Source organism: Myotis brandtii, unplaced genomic scaffold (assembly GCF_000412655.1).
Source record: "Myotis brandtii unplaced genomic scaffold, ASM41265v1 scaffold1093, whole genome shotgun sequence".
In the NCBI taxonomy this organism is placed as follows: Eukaryota; Metazoa; Chordata; class Mammalia; order Chiroptera; family Vespertilionidae; genus Myotis; species Myotis brandtii.
This window is the reverse complement of record NW_005353721.1, coordinates 302,403-328,803: the sequence shown is the minus strand read 5'-3', so window position 1 is coordinate 328,803 and position 26,401 is coordinate 302,403. Positions and strand designations below refer to the sequence as shown.

The window sequence follows — 26,401 nt, the reverse complement described above, 5'->3', positions numbered from 1 at the left end:
TTGGAAAACATATTGAATGCATCCCTGAAAGATTGACAGGGTTTGAATGGATCTGTGGGGGATGGCAACTCAGGTCCAGCATACAGTGTGACTAAGGCATGGAGGTTAGGAAAGCAATGACCTCATGTGGTAGTTTATGACTGAGCTATCATATGTGAAAGTGAGGAGTAGGTTGGAAAGATAGCTGAGTTAGGTCACACAGGACCTTGCATGCCAGATTGTGGATTCAAATTTTATTTTGCAGATAATGAGGATGTTCTAAAATGTTTTGAGTAGAAAAGTGACATAAATGAGGACTCTAAAAATGTAGCCAAAGCGCCAGATGTTATCTATTGATGTGGTTTGTTTGGTTCAAATGGCATGTTTTACATTTTCAAAAAGTCTATTCCTTGTTTTTCTCTTTTAAAAATATTTTTAGAGGGGAAGGCATGCACAGGAATTTGTGAGCTTTGACATAAATGATCATATCTAAAGATGAATCTGATAGTACTTACAGGCAGGTTTGGGTAGGGGAGGCAGGAAAAAGCTATTGCCATCTGTAATCTGTGGTGCAGCCCTCAGTTCATTTTGGGTTGTGTTTGATTTAGACATTTGCCTTTCCCAACAGAGTAGAAAGTAGAACTATTTGAGATTGGGTATGGATTATTTTATTGTTCCTCTTCCTTGGGAATATCCCTGAAACAGTGCATGCAAAACACATTACATAGAGCCTATTGATAAATGTTGAACAATTTGAGTAGTTCAGGTAGACTTGGGTGAAGGTTGAACTTGGTCAGTGGTAATGATAAAAAACACATGCAGCAATGTCTGTATATAAAAAATACAGTTGACAGATTTCCACTACTTGGATGGATTATATAAGTACAAAATATTAACGATCATTTTATCCCTGCATAATCCCATGAGACACACACAATTATTATTCCTAGTTTATAATTGTGAAATAAGAGAAAGTTAAGGAGAGCTAGGTTTTAAGTTTGCAAAGAATGGTAAGGAAAACAGGCTTATGAGGAGAGAAAATAAATTCAGATTTGAACCTATTGAGCTATGTGAAAATTTCCAAGAAGAAGTCAGAAATTCAGTTCTGGGCTTCAGGAAAAAGGTCAAGGCTAGAGTAGTTTATTGCACAAAAGTAAAAAATAAATAAATCAGATTGTGGAATGAATCCATAGACTTGAGAAAAATATGAAAAAAGAAGAGGGGCAAGACAGAAGTTTTGGGAAAATATGCACTTAGGGGTTGAGAAGCAGGCTAATGAGAACGTGAGAAACTCCAGGGCTACTGTAGAGAAATGGGACTTTTAATTGGGATGTCCCTGAGAGAGCTGTCACAGCTGTGTGATGGGGAAAGAAACCAGACTTGGGGGGACTAGTGAGTCAAGAGGACTCTCTCATGAAGCCTGTTGTGCAGATAATGAGGACGTTCTAAAATGTTTTGAGAAGGTGGTATCCTCTGGGTAATGAGAGCAAGGAAACGTTTTTAACAGACTTCATGATAGAGCAGGTAGATATGTGATGCCTGACAGAAGGAAAAGTAGAGACAGAGAGACAGAGACAGAAGAAAATGAGGTCATTGTTGATAAGTAAGGTTCTCCAAGAAGCAGAAAGGGGTGGGCGTCAGGGACTCCAGAAAAAGGGTCCTCCTTTAACAGGTGGCGGGGTATTAGGAACGGGAGCGTAAGAGAGGCCAACACCTTAGAGAAGGAGGTGGAGGAAGTGAAATTATTTTAAATAGGATAGTACTGATCTTCGTAAATTTGGAAATTAGATCATTTGCCAGGAGTAAGGGATTTGCCAAAAGTGATCTGGGGAGAATGGCAGATGCTGGGCCAAATTGCCTGAGATGATATGTCCGGCCAACTCCAGGAAGGAGAAAGAAACCGTGCCAGTTATTGGGCCAAAAACGGTAACATAAATAATTGTTAATTAGTAAAAAGTGATTAACCGCTAAGGGATTCAGAAGCAGCGGGTGCAATGTTCACAGAGTCTAGCTCCAGCATCACAAAGCAGGGCAGAAAAAGGTGGGTTTGGAACTGAGAAACAATGAATTGATGACTGGCCTAGATGAATGAAAGGGTCACCCAATATAGGAGATAAAGAATTTTATAGCTTAGAAAACCATTATTTCTTCTTTCTTTTCCAGATTCAGAATCCTAGAGCAAAAGGAAGTACTGAAGAGTCAGGGAAAACCCATCGCTGCACAAGTTGGATGGGAGCAGTGGCGGGACCTGCCAAAATCAAATATGAAACAAGAAAGTAAAAGGCAGAGTTTACTTATTTTATTTGTTTGTTTTGGGAAATGAAAAGACTCCTGAAAACTGCTTTTTTCCTTCCAGAGGCTGAAGAAACCTGTAATGCAGCTGCTCTAATGAGGGTGAACTAAGAAGCAGGATCTGAGTGTGAAAGAGTGAGGAGTGGTCCCCAGAGGCTGGTAGTTGAAGACCAGCAGAGCATGAGCCTGGGGTGGGCGTTGACTTGGGGGGCAGAGACAAGCAATTTGAATCTTGATAAATGTTGATAATTGTCTTCAAAAATGTAGTCTCAATTTATACTCACATTCAATAGTATTTGATTATCAAGTATCATCAAGCTTTTGAAGGCTACCTTTTTAAAAAATGCATTTCTCTAACTATGAATATTCAATAGTATTTGATTATCAAGTATCATCAAGCTTCTGAAGGCTACCTTTTTAAAAAATGCATTTCTCTATGAATGAGGCTGAGTGCCTTTTCATATGTTTAGCTATCTGGATTTTTTCCCTGTGATTTCCCATTGGTGTCCTGCATGGGGGCTTTAAGTGGAGCACAGGTTCATTTATGCAATAAGAGTGTCCTATGTGCCTGGTAAAGCCTAAGTCTTGATGTAACCCGGTGAACAAAACAGACATGGTTCCCAACCTCTCAGAGCTAAATGTGTTGTGGGCGAGACAATGAAGAAGAAAACAGGTGTATAAGTATATGCTGTGATATTTTCTATGAAAGGAGAGAAGGGGCTGCTGTGAGAAGTGTGCTCTGGAGAGGGAAAGATTAAGACATGAAAATGAGGTTATCTCCTTTAGATGCAGTGGTCAGAGACGATCTTTCTGAGGAGACATTTAAGTGGAGACTTGATACACGAGAAATGGCCAGTCATGGGAAGAGTTGGGGTAAGAAGTATTGTTAGCATCACAGACAGCATATGTGAGGCTTTTAGGTGCAGAAGAACCTGGCATGTTTGGAGAACTGAAAGATGGCCGGGCCAGTGAAAGCACCGTGAGAGGTGAGGTGGGGTTCTATTCACAGTCCTGACTGAATCCAGGGGCATAGATCTCTATAGGCCTAAGCAGACCTGGGCACTGTGTTCAAGACTTTCTTTTCTTTGAGAAAAACCCAACATTGAAATGTAGGCCAAGGTCTTTGTGGGATTGCATGTGGAATTAAGGCTTGTGGGACTTTTAGAAGCTGACATCTTCTCTAAGCAAGGCTGCTATTGTGTCATTCCTCACAAAGAACGGGTTTGAACGGCTTCTGAAAGTAGATTCAGTCCTTTCCCCTAATTGGCCTTCCTGTCACTCATACTCTCTAAGGATGATGTCTGTTAGAGTAACCACAACAGCAGCCTTTCATCCACTTTCATTCCTCAGGAAGGAGGAACTGAATAAAGGGGAGACAGAATAAGGACTGGGAGGGAGCCCAGTGTGGAGGACTGTGGTTCCCATTCCCTTCCTCCTTGAAGTGTCCTCAAGCTCTAAAGTAGCTGGTGAGTAAGTAGTATGTGCTGCCGTGTGTGTGTATGTGTATGTGTATGTGTGGTCTCACTCACCATAGAGAATCTGGTGGAGCCCAGAGGAACAGAAGCATGAGTAGGTGGCTTAGACCAACTCAGCATTAGGCTTCAGGGGAAATAGTTATGCCTCCTTCCAGTCCTTCCTGCTGCTTTTTCTACAGGGAAAGTGAGGCCAGGTGAGACACCCCCAATAGGAGTACTGAGCTGGCTGCCCAGGTCTCCCTGCATTGGGATAACAATGTCGCTCCCAATGAGTGGAGCTGAGGAGTGTCACATCTTCCCTGTGTCTGAAAGAATGTCTTTGGATTGCATTCTTTGTGCAGTATCCTGTCTCTCTGGAATGACTGACTATCATTCCTTTTTTATTCAGAGAATTCCCAAGACTTTGGCCATTGCTGGGATCCTCTCTACGTTAATCTTATGTTAGGACCACCAGACCCCATAAGGACCTGAATGTGCTTCCAGCCCCTGTGCATGAGGAGAGAATGTCTGACCTCCCTGTTTTGTTTGTTTTCAAGGAGTCTTCCCCAGGTGGGTGGAGACAATTTCTCCATCAAGATGTCAGAACTCTCAAGAGTTGGCTGTGGTCCTGGGGTGAACTGTATCCCAGCCCTGGAACACTCTGCATCTTTTCCCTGCGGGGTTACCTCTGAGCCCATCTGTCCTCTACCCTGAGCAGTTTGGGACTGTCTCTTACTACTGTCTTTGTTCCACTTCCTATGATGGTGAGTGGCATCCAACTCTATGGGGGATTCTTTTTGTTGAGCGGCCGGAAGTGGGGTGATGACATCATCGAATTCTACAGGGTCAGACTTGTAGGGAAGAAGGGGTGGTAGATAAAGGAATCCCTTAGGTCTTGGGTAGAGACAGTGGAAGACCAAGGTTTTAGTGTGCAACCCACACCTCTTTAGCACTTTGTACTTCCAAGAGCTCCTCTCCTGCACATGCCACATTTCACTTCATCCACCGAGACTCTGAAGCAGGCAGAGTGTAGATTATTTTCCTTTGAAACATGAATAACCATTTATAGAAAAATGTAATTTGCCTGAGGACCAAAAGCTAATGACAAAGCCAGGGGCTCTCTGCTAGGAAGGATTCTAGTTAATTTACTTTTTAAAAAGAAATTCACCTGGTTTACAACTTGTTAAAAAATAATGTATAGTATAATTTTTAGAGTAGAGTTTGGGATTTGGGTGGAGAGGGCCACTAATATAACTAGCCAGATCCTTTTGCCTAGACAGTCCTTTACAAATGACCTATTTTCCAAAGAATGTTGGGTTTACTTGGACATCATAAGTAATAGCACCATGACAACTATGGGAAAACAATATGCTGACAGCATTGTTTTTTTGGAGTCTTCTTTTCTTCTTTTAGCTGAATGCCTAAAGATGCTTCCAGGGAAGGTGTGCTATCACCGATTCACACTTTAGTAGGATATTAGTTACTTCCTTTCTTTCTCTTAGGGCTATTTTCACTCTATGCCCAGGTTTAATTTGTGGAGTAAATGGTTCTCTTAAGTTACTCTCAATGTAAGTCAGATAGAAATTGTTTGAGTATCAGCATCTTTGGAGTCACAAAAATATATCTGTAGGTCAACCTTGAGCTTCTTTTTAAAAGAGAGGCATGCATTATCACCCAAAAAAATACGTCAAGTAATATCCCAGGCCATAGAACCATTCACTTCTGTTCCCACAGTTGACACAGACACTGAGGCCAATTTCTCTCACTCCCATCTCTTTTGAAGTTTGTCTTTTTGGAAATTTTCTCTAGAAAATGGCCTCAATGGGTGCCTTTAGTTAGTCTTTGTTCTATTAAGACCTTCAACTGATTTGGATCAGGCCCACCCACATTATGGTCTAAACATGTCAAACTCAAAGGCTAACATGGGCCAAATAAACAAGGTTTAAGTTTATGTAGGCCACAAAAAAACAAAAGTTTCAATTTTCATAGAAACATAGGTTTATTTTGATAGAGACATGCTGAATACAAAGGGCTGAAATAAATGAGTAATCGTTAACATAAAATAATAGAACATTTTAATAACAATTAATATTTTTTCTTGAACATTAACTTACCAGACACTGAATAACTGCACAAATTAATAAACACAATGCAAATAAACCTATTTTTCTTGTTCGCTGAAAGCAAAATATTTCCTGTTGTGCACACCAAACAAGTCAGTCCAAGACTAATGACGTGGCAATCAGCTGCTAAAATATTTGCTGCTAGAATAAGTGGAGAGAAATGGTGCACCTGCCGTAAGGCGCGAAAGGGAAATGAATGCAACACGATTATAGTAATCAGTCATTAGCGAACCTTGTAGTTCGTTATTAATAATTATGTATAATAGGATATTGTAAAAATTAAGTTATGAAAATTTTATTAAAACGGTTCTTACATACTGTTATATTGGCTGGTTGCAAAAATATTCTTTGTGGGCTGCATGCAGGGTGAGTTTGACATGCTTGCTGTAAGGTTTACTACTTTATTTTGTGTCCTTCACAGAGAAGTAGCCTGCTGCTTCTTAAGGAGCTAAAGGCTTCACATTCATTATTTCACTTAATCCTTATGGTAACCTGTGAAGTAGATAACCCCTCCTGTTTTAAAACTGAGAAAGCAGGCACAGAGTTGGTAACTTGCCTGAGGCCACCCACCGAGTAAGAATGGAGCTGTAATTTGAAGCGGAGCAGGCCCTCCTGAGACCACTCATTAACCACAATGCAATGCTGTCTCCAGTAAACCACACCTTTCTTACATACTGTTATATTGGCTGGTTGCAAAAATATTCTTTGTGGGCTGCATGCAGGGTGAGTTTGACATGCTTGCTGTAAGGTTTACTACTTTATTTTGTGTCCTTCACAGAGAAGTAGCCTGCTGCTTCTTGAGGAGCTAAAGGCTTCACATTCATTATTTCACTTAATGCTTATGGTAACCTGTGAAGTAGATAACCCCTCCCATTTTAAAACTGAGAAAGCAGGCACAGAGTTGGTAACTTGCCTGAGGCCACCCACCTAGTAAGACTGGAGCTGGAATGTGAAGCGGGGCAGGCCCTCCTGAGACCACTCATTAACCACAATGCAATGCTGTCTCCAGTAAACCACACCAGTGGGCACCCTGCTCATGTCCACTCCAGTTAAAGGCATTGTGTTTTATTTTCCCTTCTGGGTGTGAGGGTGGCATAAAGTTCACACATTCTTTTCCCCCACAGTTTCTTTATAACTTTTGTGTCCTTCACAGAGAAGTAGCCTGCTGCTTCTTGAGGAGCTAAAGGCTTCACATTCATTATTTCACTTAATGCTTATGGTAACCTGTGAAGTAGATAACCCCTCCCATTTTAAAACTGAGAAAGCAGGCACAGAGTTGGTAACTTGCCTGAGGCCACCCACCTAGTAAGACTGGAGCTGGAATGTGAAGCGGGGCAGGCCCTCCTGAGACCACTCATTAACCACAATGCAATGCTGTCTCCAGTAAACCACACCAGTGGGCACCCTGCTCATGTCCACTCCAGTTAAAGGCGTTGTGTTTTATTTTCTCTTCTGGGTGTGAGGGTGGCGTAAAGTTCACACTTTCTTTTCCCCCACAGTTTCTTTCTATTCAAATGCCGAAGCTCCTTCAATATTGGAGTTTCAGACCAATGTAAATGGGTCCACAGTAACCATCACTGTAATTCCAGGTCTAAAAGAGCAAAACTCCCCGAAGGAAGCCATTGTGCTATGAATAAAAAAGCCTGCTCAATAGTGGGAACTGAGTTTTCCTTCCTGGGGCAGTACAAGACAGGATTGGTTTTAAGGAAAACTGACAGGAAGTTTCAGGCTTTAATTGCTAAGGATGTGGTATTAGAATTAAACAGAGCACCTGGCACACATGGCCAGAGCATGTAACAGGAATTTTCTTCAGAAATTGTGAATCATCTCAGCCATATTTCAGATCTCAGGATAAAGTTGGAAATCCATAGGCTCATTTTTCTTCTTTCTGTGTCACCTCAGAGTGGCAAAGCAATTGCGATGCAATGTCATAGGACAAAGGCTCATAAGTAATGTTTTCAAGTGGCACCTGGGATTTGTAGAACTGACGATTGCTGTCCAGCCTCTGACACATCCAAGTATGGATGCGCGAGGGGCCAGGCATCCTTGACTTGAGCTGAATAAGCACATGAGGACAAGAAAAACTATATATATTCTATTAAAAAAATCTTCACTTTACCATGAGGATCAATAGCATTTGATCATTGGTAATCATTTAGGGAAGCCAAGTGCCCCACCATCCAGGGACTGTAGGGGTCATTTTTACCAAGATGGAAAATTTGGGAGTAAAATGTATGCATTTCTAAAAGCTCCCCAAAGTGACTGACAAGCCACAGCAAGGATGGAAGAACTCCCTAAGCTGCTATGTGTAGGTAACACCTTGGAAGAGTAGTTAAAACAGGATTTAAGAAAAGCCAGAAAGTAAGAAGGGCACAGAAGGGAGAAAGGTGCCCAGGATGCGCGAGGGGCCAGGCATCCTTGACTTGAGCTGATTAAGCACATGAGGACAAGAAAAACTATAAATATTCTATTTAAAAAAATCTTCACTTTACCATGAAGATCAATAGCATTTAAAATGTCCAGTAGATGCAATGTGAGAGCAGTGACAACATGCCTCAGCAGAGGACTTGGAGTCTCCTATGTCCATCCACTGGTTCCTGGAGCACTGAGGGAGGCCAGGCAGCTTTGCCAACAACCCATGCCCAGCAGTGCCCAGTGGGTGGGCCACCAGAGGCAGACCCAGCCCCTGCAGACCTGCTATGCCCGGGCTCATTACCCACCAGCAGAAATAAGAAAACGTGGTAGAAAACTTCAGGGCGGGGTGGGAAGAGAAACTATGATGCAGGAAATGCTGAGGCACCAGATCAGGCTCAAAGGAGAAAGTATAATGGAGGTCAAGGCAGAAGGTTAATAGGAATCCTAGAGCTTAAATGCACATTATGTTTAATTTCCTTGACAGCTTTAATTTTATTTAAATTTGGTAATCATCTAGGGAAGCCATGTGCCCCACCATTCAGGGACTTTAGGGATCATTTTTACCAAGATGACCAGGGACACCAAGAAGGCAAATTTGGGAGTAAAATGTATGCATTTCTAAAAGCTCCCCCAAAGTGACTGACAAGCCACAGCAAGGATGGAAGAACTCCCTAAGCTGCTATGTGTAGGTAATACCTTGGAAGAGTAGCTAAAACAGGATTTAAAAAAAGCCAGAAAGCAAGAAGGGCACAGAAGGGAGAAAGGTGACCGCTCAAAAGGTTGGGTTGGGGGAGGTATAGATGATGATCAATTTTGTGTCAGGCTGGCTCTCACTGACATATATACCAAAGCTTTTCATACATAATTTCTGGATTATCAAAACATAAACCAAAAGAAAATCCATCTTTTGCACCATCTTGTTAAAAGAGGACTGTTAGTCCATTCACATTTAGAGAAATAAAGTAAGACTTGCCTTGTGGGTGGGGTAAATTGGGTTCCTGGACCCAATTCTACCATGTGGGGGTGGGGGCTTCCCCACAGCAACAGATAATTCTCAGACACCAGCAGGGTGTCAGAGCATTCAACCCAATTCTGACAGTATCTACTGGAGATAGAGCCTCACATTCCACAGGTTGAAGGTTCAGTCCTACAAGATTGCCCCACCCCCCAATATACATTTCAGATGCCAGACAGAAGCCCAGGTTACCTGTGTTTCTGACCAAGTGGCCAAGACTGGAGGTTCCAACAAACCCCTCCAACTCAGAATGCCAGTCGCAAATCCAGGTTGTCATCTTTACTTCTGACTGACTGGTTATAAATCAGAGGTTCTTACAACCCCATGTTTGGATATGATGACTTTGCTAGAAAGGTTCACAGAACTCAGAGAAATATGTTACTTAATCATTGGTCTATTGTGAAAAGACATAATGCAGGAACAGCCAGATGGAAGAGATGCATAGGGTAAGGAATGGGGAAAAGGCCAGGTGCTTCCAGGCCCTCTCCAGGCACACCACTCTCCTTGCATCTACACATGTTCACCAACTCAGAAGTTCTCCAAACCTCATCTTCTTCAGTTTTTATGGGGGCTTTGTTACATGGTCATGATTGATTAATCATTGGCCATTGACAATTGATTGAACCTTTCAGCCCCTCTCCCTTCCCCAGAGATGTGAGGTTCTGGGGCTGGAAGTTCCAACCCTCTAATCATGTGGTTGGTTCCATGGGCAACCAGAACTCAATCTGTAGGTACATCCCAAAAGTAAACTTATTAACATAACAGAAGACACTTTTTTCCCATTCTCAACTCTTAGGAAATTCTAAGAGTTCCAGGAGCCGGGAATTTCTCATGTCTCAAGTCTTTACCTTTCTCATGTTTCAAGTCTTTACATTTCTCATGCTCTGGTAATAGCCCACCTGTGGCATTTTCCAGTTTTATGGGCCCCTGGAAATACTGTCAGCTGCCTAACCATGTCCATACTGGCAAGAAGATGTCACAAAGTGACTTCAGGGGCGTCCAGTAGCACAGCCCTTTTCTTGATGCCAGCTGTGTGCACATGTTAATAAGCTCCTATCCAGGCTCACCCATGGCAAGTGAAGAGGCACACAGAACAGAATCAACAGGAAATATTGAAACTGAGGGTCCTCATGATTTTGATTTGTGACTGTAACTTTAGAAATCATTTCTTCCTCTTTGTCCCTATTTCATCTCATAGACCTAGGCTTTCCCCTTGATAATCCTTTACCCCTAAGGCAGAAGACAATAGCCCAGACCTGACTTACGGTCACAAGGACATTTGGCAAGCTAATGATAACATTTGACTTAGGTTATATTTCAGCTCCTGAGCCCTAAGGTGGACCCCTGACTATTTTTTCCATGAAATCAGACAGAGGGACTCTGGAGCTGACCTCAGAGCTATCCTCAAGACTTGAAGAAATTATTTATTATCCTATGTCAGCTCCTAACGTGACCTGGAACCGCTAACTCATGGTGTCTTGTGATTTTACCCTATATAATTTGAAACCTACACACCATCAGAGAGTCTAGTCTTTCAGTGCAGGAATTCACCCATACTCTGGAGTGGCCAATTCTATATAAAAGCCTAATAATATGCTAAGTGTCCGGTCATCTGTTCAACCAATCAAAGCATAATATGCTAATGATATGCTAAGGCCGCTCAACCATCGCTATGACGTGCACTGACCACCAGGGGGCAGATGTTCCAACTGGTAGGTTAGTTTGCTGCTGGGGTCCAGCCAATGGGGACTGAGCGAGAAAGGCTGGACACACCCTGGAGCCCTCCTGTAGACCCTCCCCAGCTGGCCAACCTCCCGCGTCCCTTCCCAGCCCTGATCATGCACCGATGGGGTCCCTCGGCTTGGCCTGCACCCTCTCACAATCTTGGATCCCTTGGGGGATGTTGGAGAGCCAGTTCTGGCCCGATACCACAGCCCAGGCAGAGGGACCCCCCTGGTACACAAATTTGTGCACCAGGCCTCTAGTTCCATAATAAAGTACTCCCTTCCTTCACTGCAAACACCAGTTTGATAACAATCTCAATATTGGGGTTCAAAACAATAACATTCAAACATTTGCAATTCTGTTTCAAATTTATTTCTAGTATTTTTCTCCCCCTTCTACTTCTATCCCACCCTTAACTATAATCCACTTGTTTAGGCAGAGGATGATTATTATGATGCCAGTAGTTTTTCTCATTGACTATAAGGGGAAAAGGCACCATTGATTTTTCTAAAAACACTTGTCATGTTGCTCCTCCTATAAAATTTGAGAGTTGGTTGTGATGTAATTACTAACAAATAAAACTTATATTAAGAAAAAAGGTCACCTTTCCAAGGCAGTTGGTTCATAATTAATTCACAAGAACTGGTTCCTTTAAATACATAATTAACTTAAGGTGGGGTCCTCATCTAGCTAAACCATCTATCCATTCTTTATTTTTCTGAAAAGTGGAGACTACAGTTTTCCCTTCTACTTGCAGTCCTTCCAGGAAATATTTCAAAGTTCTGACTGCTTTATCAAGTCTCCATGCCAATCCAGAGATGGCTATTATACTACAGTAGTCACCTAAGTCAGTTCCCTTGAAAACAAATGGGGTGATGAAATAAGTTGCATTTACTTTTCCATAAAAATAAATTGACATAATTTGATCAATTGGAAAGAAGACTTGACCAAGTCTCCTTTCCAATTTAACAAGGCATGAAACTAGTCTGTTGAATGAGGGTGCATGCTATAATAAGTACTTGAGTTGAGCATAACATTAACATCAGCAGAAAGATAACTATTAATTGGCTTAATTGCTTTGCCCATGAGAATAAAAAATATTTACCTCTTGCTGGATGGAATCTCATTATCGTAATGCTATGCAACTTTATCCTCATGCTAATCCTAGCTCTTTGGTCTCCTGTAGGCACACAAGATCTTCCCATTAGCATCAACAGTACAATGATGCTTACCTATTTGTGTTTATACAGATTTTACAAATAACTGAGAGAAACAAACTTTCATCACAGAGTTAAAATATTTAATGACAAAATTAGGGTTTGTTGTCATAGTGAATCATGAGCAGGTGTTACTTGTCTCTAAAAGAAACAAAAATTATATTTGACATCTTAGAGAACATCTGAAGAATGAACTGCACAACAGACTTCAGGAGTGCCACAATTCTAAAACTGAAGGAGAAATCTATCTTTAATACCCCATATTTAGGGCATTCTGTAAATGTTTTTACATAAATGCACAACCTTTGCTAGCCACAAAAGTATTATTAAGACGAATTTCACTGTAATTTGAAGTCTAACACATACTCTTTATTTTTTTTCAGAGCTTAAAAAATGCTAACTACTGATCCTATTACATTTTACAAATACATTTTTAATATGAAACTTAACCTGAATAACTGTATACTTCCTGTACACAGATACCTAATAATACTAGTGAAGAATACTACGGCTACATTCCAGGAACTAATAACACTGGGAAATTTCGTTTCTTTATGAGTTGTCAATACAATTTAAGAAGTCCTTCACAGAAACACAATATCCTGAAAACTCATAGCGAAGTGCAGAAATGAAACAAACAGAAATTAAATGTCTTCTAGCAAGGTCAGCCAAATTAATTGGTCCCAAATAATGTGAGTCGTTTTAGCAATTTTCTCTAGGTTAGATTTTATTAATACTTTGTATTACAGCACCTTCTACAAAAGAATATGTGTCATCACAGGGCTCCTGTGCAAGAGTTCAAGAGGTTGAGGAGGGACAAGGATTGTTCTTCTGGCCTCTCTGAGGGATGGAGCCCTACTTATGACTTTGACACTGGGAAGTCAAGGTCATGGCCACAGCCAAGAAGCAAATCAATAGAGAAAGCTAATTCAGATAGGTCTCTTCTTCTAATCCAGGCTATTTCCAATAAGACACAAGCCTAAAGGATAAACAGAGAGTGAGGAAAGGGAAAGATGTGGAATACTTATATTTATGAAGAGTAGCTATCACAATTTGAGCAGGAAGGAAGAATCTCAAATTTCACAATATGCTTGTGACCTCATCCTCTGCTACTTCAGAAGCAGCTCCGCAAACACTGTTGTTAGTTGGCAACAAATTGTATTTTTGAGTTTGGCTTATTGTCAGGGTGTTTTAGATTTACCCTTTCAATTATTTATACCAACTATCTACCTCTAAAGCTAGAATCCAATTTGGGAAAATGATTATGCGTGTGTGTCTGAAACGAGGTCTGCAAGCAAAATCTTTTTGGAGTGATATTTTGGGCTTTTCTTAAAAATTATAAATGCTTCTAATGGTACTCCTCGGATAGAAAACTTCTTATTTCGTTAAACATTTTTGGCACCAAAAGAAAAGTACAAAATATTATAGTAAACTTCTATAGTTTACAATATAAATTTTACAGAGAGTTTTTTAGAATTGGATCATCTCCCTAAGAGGATTCAGAAATCTGTCTACAGCAAACCCCATCTCCCTTTTGACACATACTGTATAAGATAATGCTTTTCTCCAATAGCCCAATGTTCTATCTCCCTGGGAAGTTCTCTATCAGGAGAACTTAAGCTATTGAAATCAGCATAAATAATCCAAAAGTCATCTTATACTGCTATGTAAGAGGCTACAATACATGTGGACTCAATTGGCTCCATGATAGGAAGGGACAGAAAGGGTCCTGAAGATTCAGGCAGCTTAAAAATCATTGTGTTGCAGTGGGAGGCTGGCAATGTGTCTGAATGTGCAGCTTGCCTCCTGTTTCAGGAAGACAAAGCAAGGCTTTCATGTTTGGCATTTTAACCCTCTAAGAAACAGACGCCCAGGCTCTGAACCCAGTATTACCTCAAGTAATTCAAAATCATACGTGTGAACCAACTTCTTTCAGGCTTCACGATGGTGCTGTTTTATGTCAGACCTGGCAAGCTGCAATTGCCGTGAAATGCAATTTGTCTAGAAACCCATACTGAAAATTACATTAAATAAGTAGCAATAACAACATCAACACTTCCAAAAATCAGATACCAGGAAACTGAAGGCCATTTCCCAAGGACATTGTGAGGGTATCTTTAAGATAGACATGACTTTGTAAAAAGAAAACATTTTAAATGTAACATCTTTTCACATTATCAGTTACATAGACCTTTATCTGGGCAAATCAATTCTTGATAAACATCCAAGCTCTTTTCAATACCAGCTACTGGAGTTTGGGACAATGACAAAAAACCAACCAACAAACAAAAAAACCCAGCCATAAATAATGCACAGAGGTTTTTAAATAGGTTTTTTCTTCGGTCTTTAACCTCAAATTTTTATCCTTCATTTGATAGTTTCAAATAATCAGCCTAGAACCAAGTATTTAAACTGTGCCTCAGAAAGGAGATTTCTATCTGTGATTCTGATTTGGTTTTTTTTGAATGCTGGTGATGGCTCATGCAAAAGATTATTACATAAAAAGCAAAATCTAAGACTGCTGTTTCCCCTGATAAATCCAATTGTTTTTCATAATACAGATTTATTTCTCAGGATATAGCACCTTAACCTTCGAATTAAGAGTAGCTAGGAGACTGAGTGAAACCAATCATGGCTTGATTTTTATTTCCATCCAGGAACAATAACATCTGATGTCACCATTTTAAAATGTCTTCCTGTTTAATATCAGGGAAAAAAATACATGATGTCAGTTTAGACCCAGCTCAATATATCAGTTTGTCCAAATTTCACATTCAAACTACCATAAAAAAAAGTTTAAAAAAGGAAACACACACACACACACACACACACACAGTGGAAAAAAGCAAAACCAAAATGAAACTCTTGCTATTGCAGCATTTTTAGCAAGATCATGAGGGAAATATATAAACATAACATCTTTTTTCATACTAACATCTTCAAAAGAAAAACAAAACCCCTAAATGTCCACATATTATTGGAAAAAAAGAAGCAAGTGGAGGTCCGGAATTCTTGAAAAAACTGCTGAGCAAACAAACTCTTCCATTTCTCTTCAGAGGCTCACCAGGATAGGCAGTTCCTCAACATTTGTGCTTCATGGCAAGCTAAGGAGAGAGAGAAAGGGGAGTTATTAGGCAGAAGGAGTTCAATGTGTTCTGTCCCCACGCCCAGGATGAGAAGCAGCACCACGATTCTGCTTGCTGGGTTATCACCAGTACCATGCACATTGGCATCTATATAGTAAAATGTGCATCGTTTCCCCAAATCGTCCATGGAGCATTGCATTTGTTACTCCTCGTCACCCAGTTAGTGTACGTGGCCAGGTGAAGGAGAGCGCTATGTGATGTTCCCTCATCCCACTGAAGAAACAATGGAAAAGCCAATGCCAGGTAGAATGAGAGACCCACCCGAGGAACAGGTGGGATAGACGAAGAAAGGCCTTTGGGCTCCTGGGTGACTAGTAATCCAGGAAACCCAAGACTCTTCAAAGGTAAGTATTTACTGACATCTCCTAAAGCATTGCAATCAACAATGACAGAGAAGCAATTTTCAATCTTTTTTTTTTTTGATTTTTTTATTGCTTAAAGTATTACATTTTTTTTTAATTTTTTTATTGCTTAAAGTATTACAAAGGGTATTACATATGTGTCCTTTTTTTCCCCGCCCTTGACAATCCCCTGGCCTCCCCTACCCCCCAGTGTCTTATGTCCATTGGTTATGCTTATATGCATGCATACAAGTCCTTCGGTTGATCTCTTACCCCCTTCCCTCCTGCCCCCCAACCCTCCCCGGCCTTCCCGCTGCAGTTTGACAATCTGTTTGAGGCAGCTCTGCCTCTGTATCTATTATTGTTCAAAATATCCACTCAATATCCAACCAGGACATTCAACCAAGTCCAAAGCACTTGATTAAACCGTGTTAGGGCTGAACAATAGACCAAATCCAGATGGAGGAATGTGGTTTATTGAAATGTTAGATCTTTATAAATGGGAACACCAAATACACCATATCATTCAACATCTTCCCTGACCCAGCTGGAGCCCTTAATGATATATTTAAGGAAGTGCAGGCAGGTATGAACATAAAATTAAATCTGACATTGCTTTTCTCAGACAGATCCTTTTTAAGGAACCCAGAAGGCAGAGTTAAGATTAAATTGTAATTCTTCATATGTCCAGAGTCTGATATTAGGGATTAATCCCTGAATTTGGGACAGTAGCGACTGGGGGTAGGTGGCAGATTGAGAATTTGCTCTTTGAGCAAAGAGCAGGCGATTCTATGTAGGAAATAACTTTATAGAAAGTTCTGTCATCTGCATCATGACCAGGGGCTCAGCCCTTGAAGACATAGCAAGGGAAACCCTTCTGATTCCACCCAGAGGGGCTCTGCATCACACTGGAAGATGTCGAAGATACATTTCCCCAGTGTAATGCAGGGCAATCAATCCTAGTCTCTCCTTCCCCTTCTTGATGTCTCCAACAAAGAAGTGATAACTTGGGGCTACCACCTCAGGTAGGTCACCTGCAAGAGCAGCACCAACATTTCTCTTGCAGCTGCTGCACCCGGGCCAAGTCAGCATGTGACTTAGGGAGGGGACTGTGAACCGAGGCCTCATATTGCTAATCTCTGCAAGACCTCCACAGGCCTTCTGCAGTGCTGACGGCAATAGTCAGTCAACTGTCAGACAGTGTGGTGAAGTCAGGCTGTGTGCCAAGTGCTGTGGGTTTTTGCCACGAAGGATGGAGGTGGCTTTTAACTCCTGACCTCAAAGAGTTTATGGAAACGTGGATGGAAGTGGCAGAGCCAGGGCTCTCCCTCCAGTGCATCCTATTCCCCGGCCACACTGTGAGCCCCTCTGCTGTATGGCCCCATGTCTTGCTCTGTCTTCCAGTGTTTATGCATTATTTAGCAATGTGGGTGGACCATTCATATCAATATAGAGCTGTTAAGTGTTGTGCATAATGAATAACAATCATAAATATTTGATCAATGCTGCTGTCCTCTTATTCACCGAGCTGTTGACCTTCAACTAGAGGGCTTGTGCCAATTCACCCAGTCAGTAATCTTTAGCAGTGATGGGGCTGCTGCTCCCAGGCCCTGGTTACCACTTCAGTGCGTCTGGACCTGCACAAAGGGAGTCCCAGTCAGGCGGGTGTAGCCAGCTCAGCTTTGCAGAAATACAACTGGATTGGACATTCTGCTATTTGAAGTGTTTTTGCAGAAAGTCAGAAAGCGGCATCCTTTCCATGTTACCTAGATTTTTTTTTAATTGCTTGGGAGCTAGAATATGGAAGGCAGGGTACTGTTGCTTCCCTGATATGACCTTGAGCTCTAAAATCACAACTGCTTTGTACCTCATGCCTATAAATATCATCTCCAATTCAAATGCGATGGATCCATTTAGAAGTCAGAGTTCCTATAGAAGGAGAGTTTAAAATATCCTTTGGATATATTTTATTTTCTTATTATGTCATGGAAAGCTTTCTCTTTCAAAGCCGTGCAAACTACTACCCCCAAATAATAATAATAATAATAATAATAAATCATTATTGAAAGCTTTCTCTTTCAAAGCCGTGCAAACTACTACCCCCAAATAATAATAATAATATAATAATAATAATAATAATAATAATAAATCATTATTCATACTGGGGGAATCTTTAAGAGGCCTGGACTTTTGAGGTCCCTTCTGGCCCAGAGACCCAAAGGAAGCACACAGAGTAAGGACACAAGCAGCCAGTGAGGCAGATGCCACTGACCACTCCCTCCCCCACAAATTAGGCTTGTGCAAAACAGGGCGGATCACCCTTCCTTTCCGCGAGAAATGTCATCCGAGGATGCCTGGGTGTGGGTCCCGCTCTCGCCTGCTGACTCACTGCCCGGCAGGCCTCAGAGTGCTGCACACACTGGGGCAGGGACAGTGAGCAGGTCTGTTCCGTGGCTGAGCTGCACTTTCCTAAGGGCTGAGAGTGTACCTGGCCCACAGCTCAGGAAGGAACCCCACTTCCCCAAGCCCAGCTGACCGAGCTGGGGGAGAGGGGCTGCGGGGGCATTTTCCATTTGCTCTACAGAACACAAACACCCACACATCTTGATAGCAGGGTCATGCAAAGGTGATCCACTAGCTGGCATACCTGGGTCATCGCAGGAGTACTGGGGAAAGCGAGAAAGCCGGAGATCCTTTTCTCCTGCAATCTAAAGGGCAGGTCACACTCTCCAGCCAGAGGTGCTGCCCCTGTTCAACCAGGAAACATGAAGAACTGTCCCCTGGAATTGCCTTTCTCTGCTCGGGGCTCTCACGTGGCACTGAGTCTTGACTTGTAAATACAGATGCTCTTCCTGAGTCAGCACAGCCACGTGTCTGGGGGCTGGAATGCTTGGCTTCCACCTCCGAACTCTCTCCTCACCAGGCAGCCTGGAGGGTTCTGACCAGCGAAAGGACATCTTCATGGTCAGCCTATACCAGTGGGTTCAAATCAGAAAGCCCTAGTCTCCAGGAAAATAGCCACACCCTATATAAAGAGGCCAGTCTCCTCGTTAGGAATACTGCCAATGACGGTGATTCATAAGCACACATCCCAGTTTGGCCCCAACAGTGTCTCCCTCACACTCCCTCGACAGACACTAGCAGCCCATCCCTCTCCTCCTCAGACCATCCACAGGAGGGGATGTCACTGGCGGGCACTGATCCTCCCAGTGGTTAAAGCTAGAGGCCCTTTTGCCTTTGGTGGGCTAGTCGGTTTCTTTTCCGATGGATTCTGCTTCAAGGGCTGCTCTGTGTTTAGAAAGCATCAGCATGTAGCAGGAGGCCCTCCCTCTCCGCACTGGAGGATACATCTTCCCCTCTAACCCCTCCCATCCCTGTGTTAGGATCCTCAAGCCCATTCCTACACCCCCACTTCCTCACCATACTGTGTTCATTATGCAACCACATAGGGCAGGGTCAGCAGAAACCATTGTTATGGACATAATTACAACAAAATAGAGGCCTGGTGCACGAATCGTGCATAGGTGGGGTCTGCGCGGCCCGATCAGAGGGGCCTTGGGTGGTTGGCCAGCTAGCCCCGCCCCCTGGTCAAACTTCTGGTCAAACTCTCAGTCGAGGGGACAATTTGTATATTAGCCTTTTATTATATAGGATATTAATTTAGATTTATATGTGCCATGTATTGTGTTAATAGATTTATAGTTTGGAATTCATTCAATTCTCTCAGTAACCTATAAGATAGATATTAGTATTAATTAGCCATGTTTTACTGATGAAGGAACTGGAATTTAGAGAAATTAAGCACTTGCTCAAGGTCACTGATGAGTAAATTACTGAGATGATAAATCAAACACAAGATGTTAATCACCACACCATACATACTGCCTTCCCAATTACTTAACAAATTTTGCCAAAATATCAGGGAAACAGGGTGACCAGGGCCAAGAATTCCGGCCATCTGCTTATGTTATCCAGTCCAGTGTTTGTATAAATTCTTCTGAGGGGGTCGCCCACTTCGATGACCTCCAGGTATTGTCTCCTCCACCTTAGGAAGTGCAATTTCACAGACATCCTTGATAACCTGGTTCATGGTTTAATCATTAACCAAAGTTCTTGTTTTAGCAGAATTTTATCAGTGTACTATCGCTTGCTCTATTCTGTGTGGTCATACATAAAAGAGAATCGCATGTACTATCACCCTTCCCAGACTTGAAGACAATTACAAATTATTCCCTTTAGCCTTCTCTTCTCCAAATTGACACTTTAACCATTTCTCCAGACTTCCTCTGTCCACCTTTCATTTAAATCACTGAAGTTGCTGTTGCTATAAATGAAGCTGGGGCTGGAATCCTAGCATTTCCAGCTCATCATTATTTCTGTATTATGAAGGCTAGAGAAGGGATCAAGGGACAAGCGAACTATAAATCTGAGCTCGCTCCCTCTGTGACAGCCACAGCAAGCCGAGGCGCTGGCCTGCATTTTCAAACAGATCTGCCCACGTCTCCTCCAGGGAACCCCAAAGGGGCCCCCAAGGCAGCTGTTCAGTAAGACCCTGTCATGATAAAAAGTTGATGACACAATGAAATAGGTCTGTGCAAAGGGGCTGCAGGAAGGGCAGGAGGAAGCATCCATTTGGAATTGGATCTGCAGTCTGGTCCAAGCCTGAGCCCCAGGCCTGAGCTCAGCTGGAGAGATTTTTCTTGTTATTTTTCAGGTTGTCTATTCTTGTTTCCTCAGCAAAACTGGGGTTTTCTGTTGAAGCAAATCAACCCCCACATTCCCCAACAAGGTCACCTGAAAAGCATATGTGTAAGGCCAGGTCATGAGTCTGAGATGCTAACAGTTAGCAGAAGTTGTTTCTGGCAACCTAGATTCAAATCACTAGCCAGAGAAGAACTGCTCTGATTTTAAACACAAGAAGAGCAATAAATCAATCCTCTCTATCGTCTGACCAACAGGGACTCTTTCCTTTGGTTTGTGACTGCCTTAGATAGCTAGCTGCCAATAAAAACTCCCCCTTCCCCTCCAAAAGGCACATTCTTAGTGAGTGTGTGAGTGTGGGTGTGTGTACCCACGGTCACGGTCACTGGGAAATGCTTTTCTTTGGGTTCAGAGGCAGGAGGGAACCTTGCAGGCAGCTCTGGGCTGGTCAGGTCGGCCTTAGAGGTCCACAGCCCCTTGCAGAGGGAGGCCAGCCCTGAGATGCACCGTGCCCTGGGACGACAGCTTGATTTCATATGGTGAAAAGATAAGAACACAGGATGCTGAGCTCATGACCGGAAAGAGACAGCAAGGAAAAGTAAGCACAAGCAGCCCTAAGTCCTTTTCCAGCCCAGGCCAAGGGAGGAGGGGTGTTCTGGGACCTGAGCTCTTCCTCCCTCCTCACACTGTTCCCTGAGACTCGAGCCCTGAACTTCTGGGCAGGAATTAAAGATGGTCCACACTTCTCTAAGGTCCAAGGTCAGTGATAGGAATAAAGATGTCAGAAAGGAGATCTCTAAATCAGAAAGGAGATACCCAAACAAACAGGGACAGGAAGAATCTTTCAGGACTCTGGTACTTACCAAGTAGCAGATGGAAATTGTACAGGGGGGAAAGGTTTCATTTTGTATCTTCCCTCATGGGGGACATAGGGAAAACAAGTTTCTCAGCACCGAAGCTCTCTGACAGCCCAGAGCTGAGACCTCTGCCATCTGCAGCACCCACCTTGTGTGCAGTTTCTGCAAACTGCTGGGCGCTGTTCTTCAAGTCCTCGGTCTTCTCCTCTGCTCGGCCTAACCGCTCCCCACGCTCGTTCAAGGCCTGGCTCGCTTTCTGCACGGCACTGGACACGCTATCGGCCGCTGAATGGAGGATGCTGTTTCCTGAGGAAGGACAGCAAGAGCATCAGAAACTGGCTCGGCTGGACCACAGTGACAGACCCCTGCCAGGGGTGCGCAGCCTGTAAGAGCATGGCAGGCCACACGATACAAAGACCAAGTCAACATTTCTTCTGATTGGGTCTCACTGAATCACTGACAGGAAAAATACCTGTTGGCTGTAGGACCTGGGCAAATGCTGAAAGCTTCTCTCACATCCTCATCACCAACACACTACTCATTCCCACTCTCCTGGCATTCTGTTTATGGAAGCATGAAGGGACTGGGTCCTCCTGGATTTAGGACTTGGCTTGTATGGGAAATGGGAATCATGATAAGTTCAGGAAATTAGGCAAGTTTAATGAGACATGTCCAGATCTTATGCGCCTTTCCCCTTGACTTGGGGTTTAGGTGAACAACCACAGGAAAAGTGGGGGCACAGAACTTTTCCAGATATAATGCTCTGTATTCCTTTCAATCCTCCCCTTCCATTTTAACCTTCATCCCTAAATGTATGGCTCCACATAAGAAACTGAATCAACCACAAAGTTCGGAGTAGATGTGTCACCTCCCAACCTTGAATTCTGAGCTGTGGCTTTGTTGGTTGGGTCTCCTTGCCTTTGATCTCTAGTATATGAAATATGGAACCTCAACACTGCACTTAGCCAGGAGGTAGAAAACAGTGAATTAGTGAACTCCCAGATTCACTAGAGATGATACCGAGAAAGTTGGAAGTCATCATGTTTCAAAGGCTTAGGCATCCCTGACATCCCACTTGCCAGGACTTGGAAACAGAACTCAACAGTGAAGAACTGGCAGATGCATAAGCCACTGAGAACAAGCATCTTGCAAAATGACAACCGAAGGAAATTTATGGCTGCATTTTGTTAACATTAAGTGGAAGCTATTTAATGGCATTTAGTGTAATAGCTTTATGTCTTTGAATAAGTTTATTACATCATTTAACTTTGTACCTGAGATGGATGCATCTAGCCACAGACAGCTTTTAATAGAAATGTAATTTCCTCTTGTCTCAGCTGCAAAGGCTTCCTAATTTCTCCTCTGTGGGAACAGACTGTGGTTTGTAGAAAATGATCTCAGGAGAAGAAAGTGCCTTGCCCAGAGGAAGCACTTCATGAATTACCATTTTTATTTCTTCTTTCGGGGTGGATTTCAAGGGCTTCCACTAGCATTGAAGGAAGGAGAATGGGAGTAACTTAGTATTACTCAGTTGCATCAAGCACTACAATGAGCCAAGATAAATCGGCACAGATGAACAGGGACCAGGAGAGAAGAGGCTCTGGAAAAATCTGGTTGAATGCAAGGGTTGGAATGGAAGGTCTAGGTCTTCAGAACAGATTTAGGAGGAGAAATCTTGGTCCCCCTTTCTTTCACATCATACTCATAACTATGATGACAGCCTATCATCACAGTCTAACATTTCAATAGCATTTTGCAATCATAAAACTCCTTCACAAATATCTCATTTGTCCAAAAATTCTCCTGAAAAGGCTGAGACTAGTGAGGTTAAGTGGCTTGTATAAGATCATGTCACCAGGGACACAGCCAGCACTAGAACCTGGTATTCCAATGACTTTTCCTTATTCTGTACCTTCCTCTTTGCAGATAAGGTGTTGGTTCTGGGAAGCAATCTACTATGCCAGAATTATAAGCAGATAAGCAAAGAGAGGTTTTGACAGGTTATTTCCCCAGGTAATGCCTGACTGTTTCTGCCCTCTAGGCATTCCTCTTGGTAAATGAAGAGTTATTGCCTGTGTGGCATTGCAAGTCAAGTGTTCTCAAGAAGAAAGAGGGCATTGGGATGGAATAGGAAGATGGAGAAGGGACTGAAAGGTGAGGAGTAGGGGAGGGCACAAGAAGATCTCCCCCCTTTCCTGCTTCCTTCCACATACCCACAGTTTAGTCACCAGAGGCTAGGGGGAAAATGGGGCTAAGAATCTGCAACTTCACAGCTAGGAATAGCTGCACTAAAGTAAAGGGATTTTATAAGTAGCTTTCACAAAATGAAGAGGGTTTATAACCAGGACTTGTCTTTTCCCAGTGGAATTGACCCTCATGATATTCTCAAAGTTTAGATATATCTGTGTTTCTGAAATGATCTTGCTATGCACAAACCATACTGCTTTCTTGTCATGACTTCCATAAAGTTAATTTTGCACATGATGTCAGGTGACACTACATCCTATTTTATATGATACTAGAGGCCTGGTGCATGAAAATTCATGCACTGGAGGGGGGTGTCCCTCAACCCAGCCTGCCCCCTCTCACAGTCCAGGAGCCCTCAGGGGTGGGAGGCGACCCGGCGATCAGGAAAAGGCATCGCCCCATCCTCTGCTGCTGCCACTGCCGGCAGCACAAGCCTCGGCCAGCACCTGGTTACCTGAGCCTCGGGCAGCCCTGGGCTGCTGGGAAGCCGCCATCTGAGGCTTGCTTGCACCTCGGGCTGGCCCTGGGCAGCAGGGCAGCTGACATCTGAGGCTTGCCTGCACCCCAGGCGTCAGCTGAGCAGCTGCCATCTGAGGCTTGCCTGCACCTTGGGCCAGCCCTGGGTGGCTGGCATCCAAAGCTTGCCTGCGCCTCAGGCTGGCCCTGGGCAGCTGGGCAGCCAACATCCGAGGCTTGCCTGCACCTTGGGCCAGCCCTGGGTGGCTGGCGGGCTGAGGGGACTGGGGGTCTTTGGAGGCAGGCACGCGGAGTGGCTGGGCCTGCCTGGGGGTGGGCCCGGGCTTGCTACGTGCCTGCCGCCCCAGTGGGGTTGAGGCTGGGCGCCACCACCTTCTTGTGGCTGTGGGTGCCACCATCCTTGAGAGCGTGGTAGTCAATTAGCATATTCCTTCCTTATTGGCTGTGGGTGCTGCCATCTTTGAGGGCGGGACAGTCAATTAGCATATTCCTTCCTTATTGGCTGTGAGCACCACCATCTTTGCGATGGCATGAGGGTCAATTAGCATATTCCCTCTTTATTAGATAGGACTAGAGGCCTGGTGCACAAAATTCATGCATTTGGGGATCCCTAAGCCCGGCCTGCAACCTCTTGCAGTCCTTGAGCCCTCGAGGGATGTCTGATGGACAGCTTAGGCCCATTCCCCGTGAGCCTAAGCTGGCAGTTGGACATCCTTAGAGCTGCTGCCACCGCAGCTGTGCTCGCTAGCTGTGAGCCTGGCTTCTTGCTGAGCTGTGCTCCTCCTGTGGGAGCGCACTGATGACCAGGGGGCAGTTCCTGCATTGAGTATCTGCCTCCTGGGGTCAGTGCGTGTCATAGTGACCAGTCATTCCACTGTTCAGTGGACTTGCACATTAGCCTTTTATTATACAGGTGATTTAACCAATAGTCCAAATGTTATAACTAAAAGAGGGAACCAAATGCTGTCTCCACTATTCAAAGATGACACTGTTGACTACTATCAATAGAAAGTCTATCTTTGGTTGTTTTGGGGCATGAGGATGGATTTGAACAAATCTTGTTGCCTAAGTTGAAATGACCTCTCTTGGCTTCAATTCTATCCACATTTCAGGCCCAGTGAAGTCCTATCACCTTTATCAAGCTTCAGGACAATTCCATTCTTTCCTTTCCCTCAACTCTGGGAGAACTGTCCATATCCTTCTGGTGTGCTTTATCAAGTATAATCCTGGGCGACTCTTCCACCTCATTTTTTCACCTGTAGATGCACTGATTTCCAAGCTGGAGTATAAATTCCCTGAGGACACCACTTGACTCTATTGACCATTCCCTAATTCTTGAATTTTCTTCTCTTGATTTGGGTCTCCTGCTTGCTTACTTTCTTCTCTCTGAGATCTTCTTGCTAATGCTGTAATTCAAGGATTCTGTCATTGGCCATCTTCTCTTAGGCACTCTACAGACTCTCTCTGGGACAATTTTACTCAGCTCATGGCTTCAATGACCAAACTTTTATCCTTAGCTAGATTGTGCTGCTGAGCTCCGGATCCTTAGTATGTTTTCTTACTGGACAACTCCAGGTGAGTGGCCCACACTCATCTTGAAATCAGTATGTCTAAACATGACCCTATTACCCTTCCCTTCACACTTGCTTTTCTTTTGGGCTCTCCTGCTCAGTGACTAACCTCACTATCTGCCCAGCCCCTCAATTCAGAAGTCTGGGAGTCAAGTCTAGATTCCTCCCTCCTTTTCACCCCATACAACTAAAGGTCACCTCCTACACAGCTCTCTGCTCTCTACCATTCACATTGTTTCTGTATTGATCCAATTCCTCTCTTGTTCAGAGTTATAGAGACAACCTTTTGTTTAACTGTCCTTACACCTTTCTGGTCTGTCTTCCACACTTTTATAGTACACTTTTAAAAAGGCAAGTCTGTTTTCTATAGTGACTGCACCAATTTACTAGTACATTCCCACTAGTAGTGTGGGAGGGCTCCTTTTCTCCACATCTTCTCCAATACTATTTCTTATCTTATTTATAACTAGAGGCCTGGTGCACAAAAATTTGTGCACTCGGGGGGAAGGGGGAGTCCCTCAGCCCGGCCTGTGCCCTCTCACAGTCTGGGACCCCTCGGGAGATAACGCCCTGCTGGCTTAGGCCTGCTCCCGGGTGGCAGAGGGCACACCCAATCCCTAGGTGCAGCCCCTGGTTGGGCTCAGAGCAGGGCCGATTGGGGAGTTGGGGCACCGCCCCCTGTCATGCACAGAGCAGGGCGGATTGGGAGGTTGCGATGCCACCCCCAGTCACGCTCAGGGTAGGGCCGATTGGGGGGTTGGGGCACCGCCCCCTGTCACACTCAAGGCAGGGTCAATGGGGAGGTTGCGGCGCCACCCCCTGTCACGCACAGAGCAGGGCC

The 26,401-nt window shown here is 43.6% G+C and overlaps 1 protein-coding gene across 1 annotated transcript in view; it reads right to left on the bottom strand.

Annotated features, from left to right (window-relative positions):
- Positions 1-12,929: 12,929 nt before the first annotated feature.
- Positions 12,930-26,401, bottom strand: part of STXBP6 (syntaxin binding protein 6 (amisyn)) — a 272,739-nt gene continuing 259,267 nt past the window's right edge. The window contains exons 5-6 of the mRNA XM_005857266.2: positions 21,414-21,571; positions 12,930-15,324 (exon numbers count right to left, since the gene is read on the bottom strand). Coding sequence (XP_005857328.1) covers positions 15,301-15,324; positions 21,414-21,571 — 182 coding nt within the window. The 3' untranslated portion in view covers positions 12,930-15,300. The remainder of the gene's footprint in view (positions 15,325-21,413; positions 21,572-26,401) is intronic.